This window comes from Lathyrus oleraceus, chromosome 2 (assembly GCF_024323335.1).
Source record: "Lathyrus oleraceus cultivar Zhongwan6 chromosome 2, CAAS_Psat_ZW6_1.0, whole genome shotgun sequence".
Lineage (NCBI taxonomy): Eukaryota > Viridiplantae > Streptophyta > Magnoliopsida > Fabales > Fabaceae > Lathyrus > Lathyrus oleraceus.
In genome coordinates this window covers 467,727,720-467,739,619 of record NC_066580.1, presented here as the reverse complement: position 1 = coordinate 467,739,619, position 11,900 = coordinate 467,727,720, and the positions used below count along the sequence as shown (strand labels likewise).

Here is an 11,900-nt window from a genome sequence, read left to right as displayed (position 1 = left end):
ACACGGGGGGTGTAACCAGTTACAGCAAGACAAAAATGGAATTAATTTTGTAACAACTATAGTCGGTTATAGGTTTAGTGTAACCAATTACAGGTCCGAGAAAACTGTTTTTTTCTCTATTATTTGTTTGTGTAGATTGTATCTCAAACATTTGTATGATTGCCTTTTGAGGTAGCCTTGTTAGTGGTTAATGAAATACTTTCTCTCCCACAATTATCTCTCTCTCAATTCCTCTCTCTCTCTTCACACTCTAATTTTCTCAATTATTCATCAATCTTATGGTTTCAAGTTCACACACACACACATACATATATATATATATATATATATATTATATTTAATAGATAAAGAATTTACTACTAAAAAAATTCTAAATTTGCCACCATATTAGAAAGTAATTGCATGACTCATGTATCTTGTTTATGTATTATTTTGTTTTTTAATTCTAATATTCAATCAGATTTTATACCTGATTATTTATCTGACTATAGAAATAGCAAATACTACTATTCTATAAGACTTTGAATCCCAATTGCAGGTACCATCTAATCAGGAGTTCTCATAATGTAATTGATTCCTTATCCCCTTTGTAGCTATCCACTTCTCCCCTTTAATTACCGGGCAACTTCCATGAAGTGATGTCTGCCAAATTTATAAAAAGATTGTCAAATTATCTTCATATCTAAGCTCAAAATTATTTTTTAAATTTAGAATACATAAGCATTATGTATTGTTTGATTCAAATATAATTTACATTCAATAGTTAGTGATGTACACATATGCTGACATTCACAACTTGTGTAAGTTTTCATTTTTGTGTACAAACATGTGTAAGTGAGTACTCCTTTCTCCCACACACACTATAAAATTGGTGAGCAAAGCACTTTTTTTGTGTTGAATTGTAATTCAAATCTAAAAAGTTTTAGTTAAGTTACTTGTGTAACAAGTAGTTAATTAAGTTAATTAGGTTGTTGACCTGGTTAGTGGTTGTAAACTCAACTAGTGATATATAAATAATCATTGGTTTAATAGTGAATGTACACAATCATAAAAGAATGTTAATATGAAGTGCAACGCACACAAATTACTTCCATTTTCTCTTTTTCTCTCCTATGTGTGTATAGTTCTAACAAATGATATCTATATCCTCAAGCTATTGAGTTCTAAAGGGTCCAAGATTTGGTGTCAATTCAGGGAAAATTGGCAAGTTATTTGGAAAATCTTGAATATTGTTTTAGTGGGAAACTCTTTGTTCTTGACAGCAAGAATTGAGATCAAGACGATCATAGTTAGGTGAAAAGCTATGGTGAAGCTATTTATGATCAAACCATTGTGATCAGATGGATGAAACTCTGCTCCAAATTTGATTACATTGCATTGGTAATTGAGGAATCAAAGGATTTGTATGTCATAAAGGTTGAGAAAATATTGGTTCCTTTGGAGAAAATCAATAGAGGGTTCTTGAATGAGTGATTGAACAGACTATTGAACAGACTCTACAGGGTCAAATATCTAATAAATGTGGAGGGAAAAAAAATCAAGAAAATGGATCTCAACAAGATAACTCTAAGAAAGATGATAAATCTAATATTTTTCAAGAAGCAATAATGCTAATGAATATAGGTAGAAAAATAAACCAATGAATAAGAAAATATTTATTATTATAGTTTTCAAAGATTTGAACACTTTGTAGATGAGTGTAAGGGAAAATGTGACGAGGACCTCAAAAGAAAAACCCAAGGACAACAAAAGTGTGTAATTACTAGAAGTAACTATAAGAGACTCCAAATGGATATGAAAGGAAAAATTGCTATTCTGTTGGATTTCAAACTTACTGAAGAGCCTCATGAGTGGCGCAAGCTCTTCTATTCTGGTTCATGGTTTCTCTTGGCTATATGGTTCATCCGGGGGAGAGAGAGCTTCAAGAAATAGTGAATGGTCTTATCAATACACAAATGTATAACTCTCCGGGAATTTCAATTGCGCTTATATTCATCACTGTAGGAATTGGGTTCAAGCTTTCCCCAGCCCCTTCTCATCAATGGACTCCTGACGTATATGAAAGAGTGTGGTTCGTTCGAGAAATTCCGACCGACCTCTCTATCTATTTCTGAGATGTTTGGATTTTTCAAAACTCTATGGAAATGCAGAAGTGATATGCTATTCCCACTTGGACCCAAATTAAGATAAATTATTTCAAGTAATGACTGTTTTTAATTAGGAGTCTTAGTTGAAATGTAATAAAATTATTGAAAATTATAGGCAAACTAAAAGATATAAAAGTTATTTTTCTATAATTTCATTATGATTCAACTAAGACTCCTAATTCGAAACAAACAATACTTATAAAAGTTTGTTTTCATTGGTCTCTCCAACAAGTTTCAAATTCATAGGAAAAGCCAATGCATATATTACGACATGCATGACTCAAGGTGAGAGTGACTTGGACTCATACTCCATCCTCTTGATGAAAACAACAAATGATGAACTTGGAAGCGTATATAAGTGGTACTTTGACCCTAAGTAGTTTAAATCACATGATAAAATATCAAGAATGACTAGTCAATTTTGATGATTCATGAAACACAGAGATATGATTTGCAGATAACATAACCATTCGATTAAAGGATATTGACGATGTTTGAAGAAAGACAATAAATGAAATCAAGAACTCATCAATGTTGTGTTGTATGCTCCGAGCACAATAAATATTATTATTGCCTGGCTATGGATCCTCGTGTGTTGAAAGCTTAGTTTAATACTAACCCGATCAAATGTACCATTAGGGAAAAATGAATAGAATAGAAGTCCATCTCCCTTCCGTGGTTTTATTTTCAAACCAATACAATCCTTATGATCATAGCTACCATCCATGTTTGACCCATTCTGCACAATAGCAATGCATGAATTACTAAGTACATGACTAGAAAATGCAAAATAACGATGAACTGAGATTTTACCTCAAATGGAAAATTTGTCTCCCCACCTTCTTGGACATCCGTTAAATACAACACAAATGAAGCTACCTGCATAATAACAAAAAATGGTGGTGTAAAAAATACACTTGGATACCCATGTATGATAAAATATCACATACCCTGTGACTTTCTTGGTAGTCATATTCAGCTGGATCAAATTCACCTGGATCGATTGCGTCATAGTGAGAGTCATATTTTTGTCCGACTTTGTACCGGAGGATATGAAATATCTGAAACACAAAGTGAATTGAAGCTAATTGAAGCTAAATAGTGAATGACATTTATAAGATTTTTAATTATTGCCTTCTTACACAGAGTGGCAAGGGCCATAATAGAAATGTTACCTCTCCATGAGTCTTGGGAATTTTCGTTGCTTTTGCTATTTTCTCTTCAATCATATCTAAAACACCTGTTTTATCCTCAGAAGCGCTATTAATCATACCAGAACTGTTTGAAAAAGAAAAAAATTATGCTGATGAAATGATTTAATATAAATTCCTTATCTTAAGTCATTCTAACAATAGCTTATTTATTATGATTTTATATTTTTGTGATTCATATTACTTATTGTTTATCTAAATTAACAAAAAATTATCCAATAATTATGAAGACAAGTATGAACCGTTGTCTTAAAATCAAGAAAATACGATAATTTAATTCACACCTCCTTTTAGAGAGAGAGAGAATAACTAAGGGGTTTTATGGAGGCTTGCTAGGGTTTGTAATACTTGGACACCTTTTAAAGTTTTAGTGTTCTTTTGGTAATTGTTTCAGAATAGGTTTACAAGTAGGCCTATTATTTTGAGGCGTCAAATTGTGTCTGGCATTAGTAATGTGGGGTGTGTTGGGTAGGTGGATTCGTCTGATCATCTTTTTGTATTGTGACATGTTTCCTTTGTTATATGGTATACAATTTTTAGGTTATTGGGTAGTCTGCGTCTCTTCCATATTTTATCTTATACGTGTTTGAGTTGTTTCAGGGTTTAGATCAAGTTAAATAGTAGTCTTTAGGCTTTGTTTCGATATGGTATTTGCTAGTATGGACTATTTGGAAAATCCATAATGAAGCATTTTTTGTCAGAAAAAACTTGACGGTTAATCATTTGATGTTTAGAGTTATTAGCTTGTTGAGGAAGTGTATTCATGCAGACACTTTGGGTTTTGTCGTTTCTCTGTCAAACTATGAGCAAGGCCCACTAAAATGGATTGGCATTTAGAGGCGTATTGATGGTCAACTTCCCTCCTTGTATTTTATGCACGTGGTCATGTTTAGCTTCCTCAAACTAACTCTCTCAAGAAATTTGTTGTGTCTGAGATTTCAAGATAGATCAGATCGTTTATCTGTTTTGGCTTTGATTGTGTTTGTTACTCCTGTCCACTGCTGATGGTTTTTGCTCCTTTTGCATATATATATATATATATATATATATATATATATATATATATATATATATATATATATATATATATATATATATATATATATATATATATATATATATATATTTTTTTTTTTTCTTATGCTTTGCTATAAAAAAACTAAGAAAAAACAAAAACAACACACTACAACCAACACTATAGTAGAACCAAGCCAAAACAACAGCACCAGCAACCCAAAACTCTAGCCAGAGATCCTCTCGAGAGAACAATGAATGACACGTCTAATATTTCCCATAATAATCTCTACTAATTACAATTATATATTTTGATAATTCATAATAATTCTTAATAGTTACATTTACTTACTGGAATAATTAACTTTTACAAAAAGCATACACACTGACCTTGTTCTTCGAAGATCACTTATCCCCTCCACCGTTTCCACTTTTGATGTTGTAAGCTCTATCCTTGCCATTTCAATTATACTTTCACATTGTTTCACACTTGCAAAATTGGGAAAATATAGAATGCGAGGGTTCCAACTCAAAATCTGAAGAACACAAATCAAAGTTACATTTGCCATTCATGATAATTAGGAATGCTTGATAATGATTATGATTTTAAATTGTTCTTGCGGATATTGAAAATGTGGTTATTAAGGTTGTAGCATTGTATATTGTGCTTCTTGCGACGTTGATTAGGTTATTGTTTGAAATACACATTTGAGAGACTATTAAAATTAAGATTTTTTATTATATCATATGAAAATTGAGATTTAGAATTATGAAAAAAGTTTCTAAACAAAACTGAACAAACGTGGAAAAAATTGTCTGGTGCAGTTCTTCATACGTATTGTGCAAGTGATTTTAAGTCGAAGCAATTATGGCACCCTGATGCAGTTGTGGAGGTTACAACATCGGCAATATTACACAATTTAAAATCATCTACATGTTTTCAACTAACTTAGCATAACAACCTGGAAAGGAATGGAAGTAATGAAATTATCACCAGACTCTCCTACATGTAACAAACGGTGCTCTTTCTCCTTCAATCTCGCTCTCACTCCATATTCATCTTCCTAAAAAATTAAGTGATCAATTGTTAAAAACAATTTCCAGTACAACAAGAAACAAATCAAAAGAAAGTTAAAACCTGAGAGTGGTGGAAGAATCTGAAACTAGAGAATCCAGCAAGAAAGAAGAAGATGCTTAAGAGGAAAACAGAAGGTAACCCGAACCTCCAATTTGGTCTATAAGTTTTGTCTTTCATTTGATTGTGCCGAGAGATTTTCGGTTTTCTTTCTTCAAATCAAATGCTATTGAAATTTAAGAATTTGACTTACTTTGAACATGCAAATTCCCTAAGACAGGATTATTAATTTCTGTCAAAAGACAAAAGTATGTCTTAAAAATTCAGTCAAAAGATATATATATATATATATATATATATATATATATATATATATATATATATATATAACTAAATCTTTTTTTAATATAATTTAGTTAATAATATCTCAAACCAATAAATATACACATATGTGACGTGGAGAGAAAAAAACATTGAATTAGTTTTACATTCACAATCAAAACAAATAAAATATTAGAATTCAAAAAGTAGTGTTTAATGTAAAGTAATTTTACATTTACAACTAAAATAATTTATAGTTTGGTTAATATGTCTTCTGACATCACAAAATAGTTTTAAGTGGTAAAGTAAAATTAATTAAATGAATGTAAAACAATTAACACAATTTATAGTTTAGTTATGAATGTAATGACATCACAACATAGTTCACGCGATAAATTAATGACACGTAAAATATTGATTAAAGATGTTCATAATTTGGTTATCATACATGGATAAAAAGTAGTCCTAAATAATTAAATAAAGTTGATTAATGAAGTCTAAGAGATTGATTAATATAGTTTATATATCTGAAAAGTAATTAATATTTTGTATTTTATTATTTATGAATTAAAGAAATTGATCAATAACTTATAAGTAAGTGGTTAATAATATAAATTTTTATGATTAATGAAGTGATAAAATTTATTAATAATATAATCTTATATTTGTGTTATAAAATAATTATTTATATTTTAAAATATAGTTTTTATTATAAAAATTTGTATTTTACTTTTATTCTATTAAAAAACATCATTTCCCAGTATTTGTGAACACTACAACACAATATAAATGTAATAATTTGTGTCAAGATTGTTGAGAAAAAAAATCAGGAGTGGATTAAGAATTTGAGAAAGAAAGTGTAAAGAAGCCTCACATTGATTAGAAACGTAGATATTTGAGTATTTATAAGTGAGAAAATTCACACACATATCACCTTAAAGTTTTGTAATAGAAAGTTAACTTAAAAAATATGTTGTATTCTTTTTATTTTTGATGACACATGACATACCTTTATATATAAGCCGGTGATTTATCTTTAAAAGCTTGAAAATATGATCAATCCTAACAAACTAATAATAAACTAATAACAAACTATCAGAGCTTGAAAATAGGATCAACCCTAACAAACCCTAACAAACTAATAACAAACCTAACAAACCAATAACAAACTATTAAATTTATCTTTAATACTCCCCCTCAAGTTTGAGGGTGAGGGCTATGAGCACCCCACTTGAACATGAGATCTTGAAAAACTTTCACGCCTAATGACTTAGTAAAAATGTCAACATTTTGTTGTTTGGCGTGCAAGTAAGTTGTGCTTATGGAACCTGACCGTATGTGTTCCCTGATAAAATGAGAGTCAATTTCAATTAGCTTTGTTCTTTCATGGAAGACCAGATTTGCAACTAAATGAAGAGCTGCTTGATTCATAATGTAGAAGCGTGGATTTGATGCATGGAACTTGCAGAGTCTCTAATAAATTATGTAGCCATAGTATTTCAATTGTGGCATGTGTCATTGCATGATATTTAGCCTCACTTGAGGATTGAGAGATTGTGGTTTTTTTTTTTGTTTTCCATGATATTGGAGCATTGCAAGTTTCATTTGATAATCTTATATGGACTTTCTGGTAAAGGGTCACGATGCCCAATCTGAGTCACAGTAGCCAACTAGTTATAGATCATTGCGTTGTGAATGAATGATACCTTAACCAGAAGAAGATTTGAGATATTGTAAGACTCGAATAGCAGCATCCAAATGGTCTTGGATTGGAGTTTGTATGAATTGACTTAAAATATGAACTAAGTAGGTTAACTTAGACCTAGTGATAGTTAAGTAAATCAGGCATCCATCTGCTTTCCTATATCTTGACAATTTTAAGAGTGGAGGTCCCTTGGCCAAAAAAGTTTGTGATTTTGTTCCATTGAAAACAAATAAGGATTTTAACCAAGCATTTCATATTCTTGTATAATGTCTAAGGTTTATTTTCTTTGACAAAGGAATATCCCTTCTGACCCTTATGTTAGTTCTAAGCCTAGGAAGTATTTAAGCGAACCAAGATCCTTCATGTGGAAACATTGACTAAGATACTTCTTAAGCTGATCACAAGCCTCAAGGTCATTATTAGCAATAATCAAATCATCAATAAAGATCAAAATAACAAGAAAAATTGATCCATGTGAATAAGTAAATAGACTATGATCAGTCTGGTTGTCTTAGAAACCATGTTTTATTAAAGATTGAGATAGTTTGTTATACCAATTTTTAGATGCTTGTTTCAAGCCATGCAATGACTTCTTTAATCTGTATCATTATGGAGGACTCATATATACTTCTTATGTCAATTCTCCATGCAAGAAGGAATTGCTAACATCCCCATTTGATGTAATTTCTATCCTTTCGCCACTGCAGTTGTTAACAAGCATCTGTCTGTGGTCATTTTTTCCCACTGGTGATAAAGTTTCATTGAAGTCCTCACCTTCTATTTGTGTGTAACCTTTAGCAACTAATTTGACCCCGTACTTTTCAATCTCACATGTAGCTTTATGTTTGATTTTGTATACTCATCTACATTTTATCAATTTTCTTCCTTGCGTTAAATAAGTTAGTTCCCATGTCTCATTATCTTTTTGAGCCTTGATTTCTCGAGCCATGGCCTCCCTCCAAACTGTGTGCTTGACTACTTGGGTATATGATTGAGGTTCTTCGTCATTACTGATGGCTGCAAGATAAGCTCTATATTTTTTGTGAAAACTTATCATAATTTAAATTTTTTTATATAGGATATGTGATACTTGAAGAGGATTCTGGAATTGATACCATGCACTTAGGGTTTATGTTTAATTTTCCATAATCATAGTATTTTAGATAATTTGGAGGTGTCTTATGCGTGACATGTTCTGAGGCTCCTCCTTATTTGAGATTTCTCCTTCACATCATCTATGGATACATGCTCTTGCTCTATAGGCTCACCCTCAATTTAACTTGTGTATTCAGGCTCCTTAATGGGTAAACTTTCTATATGACCTAATGTTTGGTCATTATGAGGAATTTCCCCAAAAAGGCATGGTACTTCCAATTTTGAATCATTATAGAGTGAAGACTCGTCATTACGGTTATCACTTTATGAGTTATTTCTAATATTAGTATACCCATTATTGTCTTGCACGTGATAAGGAAAAATATGCTCATAAAATACTACATCTCTCAACATGCAGCATTAACGAGTCTTTGGATTGTAAACTTTCCATCCTTTTTGTCCTTGTGGATAACCAATAAAAATACACCTTTCAGTTCTGGGATCAAATTTACTAATTCATTTTGAGTCATTTTTCTTGTAGCACAAGTAGTAAAAAGTTCTTAAGTGATCATAGTTTAGTGCTCTCTTAAAAAGTAACTTGTATGAAGTGATTCCTTTATTTTCCACTGTAGGGGTTCCATTGATTAGAAACATTGATGTTAATACACAATCTTCCAAAAATGCAATGGGAGATTTGATTGAAAACGCAAGGCTCGTGCTATATTCAAAATTTGTCTATACTTTCGTTCCACACGTTCATTCTGTTGAGGTGTGACAACACAAGAAGTTTCATGCATGATCTCTTATTTTTTAGTGAAGCACTTGAAATCAGAGTTAGTAAAATTTGTCCCATTGTCACTCATAATATTCTTGATATGCATATTAAACTGTCTTTTGATTAGATTGTTGAAACTAATCAAATGTTGTAAAGTCTTTGTCTTGTGCTTCATTAAATATACCCATGTGCCAGGAGTGTAGTCATCTACAATGGTTAGAAAGTAATGTGATCTATTGTTTGTGGTAGTATGGTATTTCCCCTATAAGTCACAGTGAATCAATTCAAAAGGTGTTTCAACTTTATTAGTACTTAAAGGGAAAGAGTTTCTACATTGTTTTTCCTTGTAGGAGGACTTGATTTGAGGAATATCCCATTCTGATGTAGAAGGACTTGCATTTGACTAAATATGAAATATGTTGAAGGACTTGATTTAAGGAATGTCTCATTCTGATGTGCCGTAAGGTTTCCATGTCCTTCTTAGTTGCACCCATGAAGCCTTATTGATGTTTCTTTGTGGAAACATAAACCCCTTCGTGCAGGTCAACTAATCCAATCTCCCTCTTCGAGGCTTGGTCCTGTATTGTGCAAGAATTTTGATCATAAATCACATAACAATTTAAATCATATGTTAGTTTATGATTTCAAATCAGATTGCATTTAAAGTCAAGAACCAATAACACATATTTTAATGTAAGGAAACTTGATACATTCACATCTCCCATATTTTTAACTAAGATTGAAATTCCTATTGGTGTAGTAATGTATAAAGGTTTATCTAATTTTCTGATTTTCTTCAATATTGAGGTCAAAGAAGTCATGATGTGGGAATCACCATGACCAACTATCCAATTGAAACAACATTCAAATTTACCAGTCATGTTTTTAAGGTTTGGAGGTATTTTTATTCTTCAATATCTCTTTCGAATCAGAATCGTGCTCGGAAGCCATAATAGAAAATTAACTTGAAAAATATGTTGTATTTTTATTGTTTTTTATGACACATGACATACATTTATATATAGAGTAATGATCTAGCTTTCAGAGCTTGAAAATAGGATTAACTCTAACAAATCCTAATAAACTAATAACAAACCTAACAAATATAACAAGCTATCAGAGCTTGAAAATATGATCAACCTTAACAAACCCTAACAAACTAATAACAAACTATTAAATTTATCTCTAATATTTTGGGTGAGTATGTTGTGTGTCTCTCACAATGTGTGTTGCTCATAGAGAAAAAAAATCCAATAAATATAAAAAATGCTCTCTCATGTTGAACATCCAAATTGATGATCCAACAGTGGTATTAGAAGTCTTTGGTTCAAGTGAGGGACCGGCTTTCTTGTATCGAAAGCACTCCTCACAAGTGCTGGATATGAGGTGTCTCGTTGAAGAGTGCCAACGATGGTACAAGTGTATATTGATAAAAAAACTTCAAATTGAGGGAAATATTGTGGATGAACTCACACTTGAGGGTGAGTGTTGAGAAAAAAATAGGTGTACTACGAACTATGAGAAAAAAGTATGAGGAAGCCCTACATTAATTACAAGAATGAAGGCTTGAACATTTATAAGTGAGAGAACTCATACACCTATCGACTTAAGATTTTTGATGAGTATATGATGTATCTCTCACAAGGTATTTTTCCCGTAAAAAGAAAAAAAATATAAAAAAATATAAAAATGCTCTTTCATACTAAACCCCTTAAATTGATATTCTAACAAAAATAAAATAACACCATTCATAAAAAACATTAATCGGATAAAATATTAATTTGATGACTAGAGTAAAGAATTAGAAAAATAAAGCAATAAAGAGGTTGAAATTTTGATCAACACTTTCACCATAATTTTCTAAAAATAGTAACAATTATTTTTTCACACATATATATATATATATATATATATATATATATATATATATATATATATATATATATATATATATATATATATATATATATATATATATATATATATATATATATATATATATATATATATGACAATTTTAAAAAACTAATCTCATGGAACACTCCATATGTTTAGTTTTGTGTCATTTTAGCCAAACAATTGTTTTAAAATGAACTTTTATTTTGTTTTAATATAATATTGATTATTATTTTCTTTGTTCTTACATTTATTTATAATTAATGTTTTTAGGCGTTTTAGTTCCCTATTATAATCTACTCACAAAATCAATCCCTCTATTTTATTTTTTAACAGTTTTAGTCCCTCTTTCTCAGTTTTAGTTCCCTAATATAATTTAAAGAAAAAATAAAACTCAAATAGAAAACTATCTGTAAGAAATATAATTTGACTTTAGTTTTTTCTAAATTATATTCTTTGTTTTTTTGGTGGTACAAATATAATATAATTTTTTATTTTAATGATATGAAATTTAATAATCCAAATATATTGTGCCACATCATCATGTCATGTGCCACATATTTAAAAAATTATAAATTAATATTTCCTTAATAAAAAAAATGAGAAAGAAAGATTAAAATTGTTTAAAAATAAAATGAAGGAATTGATTTCGTGAGTAGAC

General features: G+C 30.4%; 1 protein-coding gene across 1 annotated transcript; it reads right to left on the bottom strand.

The window, feature by feature from the left end:
* Positions 1–387: 387 nt before the first annotated feature.
* Positions 388–5,748, bottom strand: LOC127120455 (probable prolyl 4-hydroxylase 9). Its single transcript, XM_051050885.1, has 8 exons — positions 5,511–5,748; positions 5,335–5,436; positions 4,763–4,908; positions 3,323–3,425; positions 3,098–3,208; positions 2,961–3,026; positions 2,767–2,886; positions 388–642 (listed from the first exon to the last, which is right to left on the bottom strand). Exons 1-8 carry the CDS (start codon positions 5,625–5,627, stop codon positions 550–552), a joined length of 858 nt encoding a protein of 285 aa, XP_050906842.1. The 5' UTR covers positions 5,628–5,748; the 3' UTR covers positions 388–549.
* Positions 5,749–11,900: the final 6,152 nt, after the last annotated feature.

What these genes read in the sequence shown, in the direction of transcription:
- LOC127120455 (XM_051050885.1), bottom strand. Translation starts at nt 5,627, where the DNA reads ATGAAAGACAAAACTTATAGACCAAATTGGAGGTTCGGGTTACCTTCT. An exon ending in ACTACCAAGAAAGTCACAGG is followed by an intron (nt 3,027 to 3,097) that starts GTATGTGATATT and finishes GTTATTATGCAG; the next exon opens with GTAGCTTCATTTGTGTTGTA. An exon ending in AGACAAATTTTCCATTTGAG is followed by an intron (nt 2,887 to 2,960) that starts GTAAAATCTCAG and finishes GCTATTGTGCAG; the next exon opens with AATGGGTCAAACATGGATGG.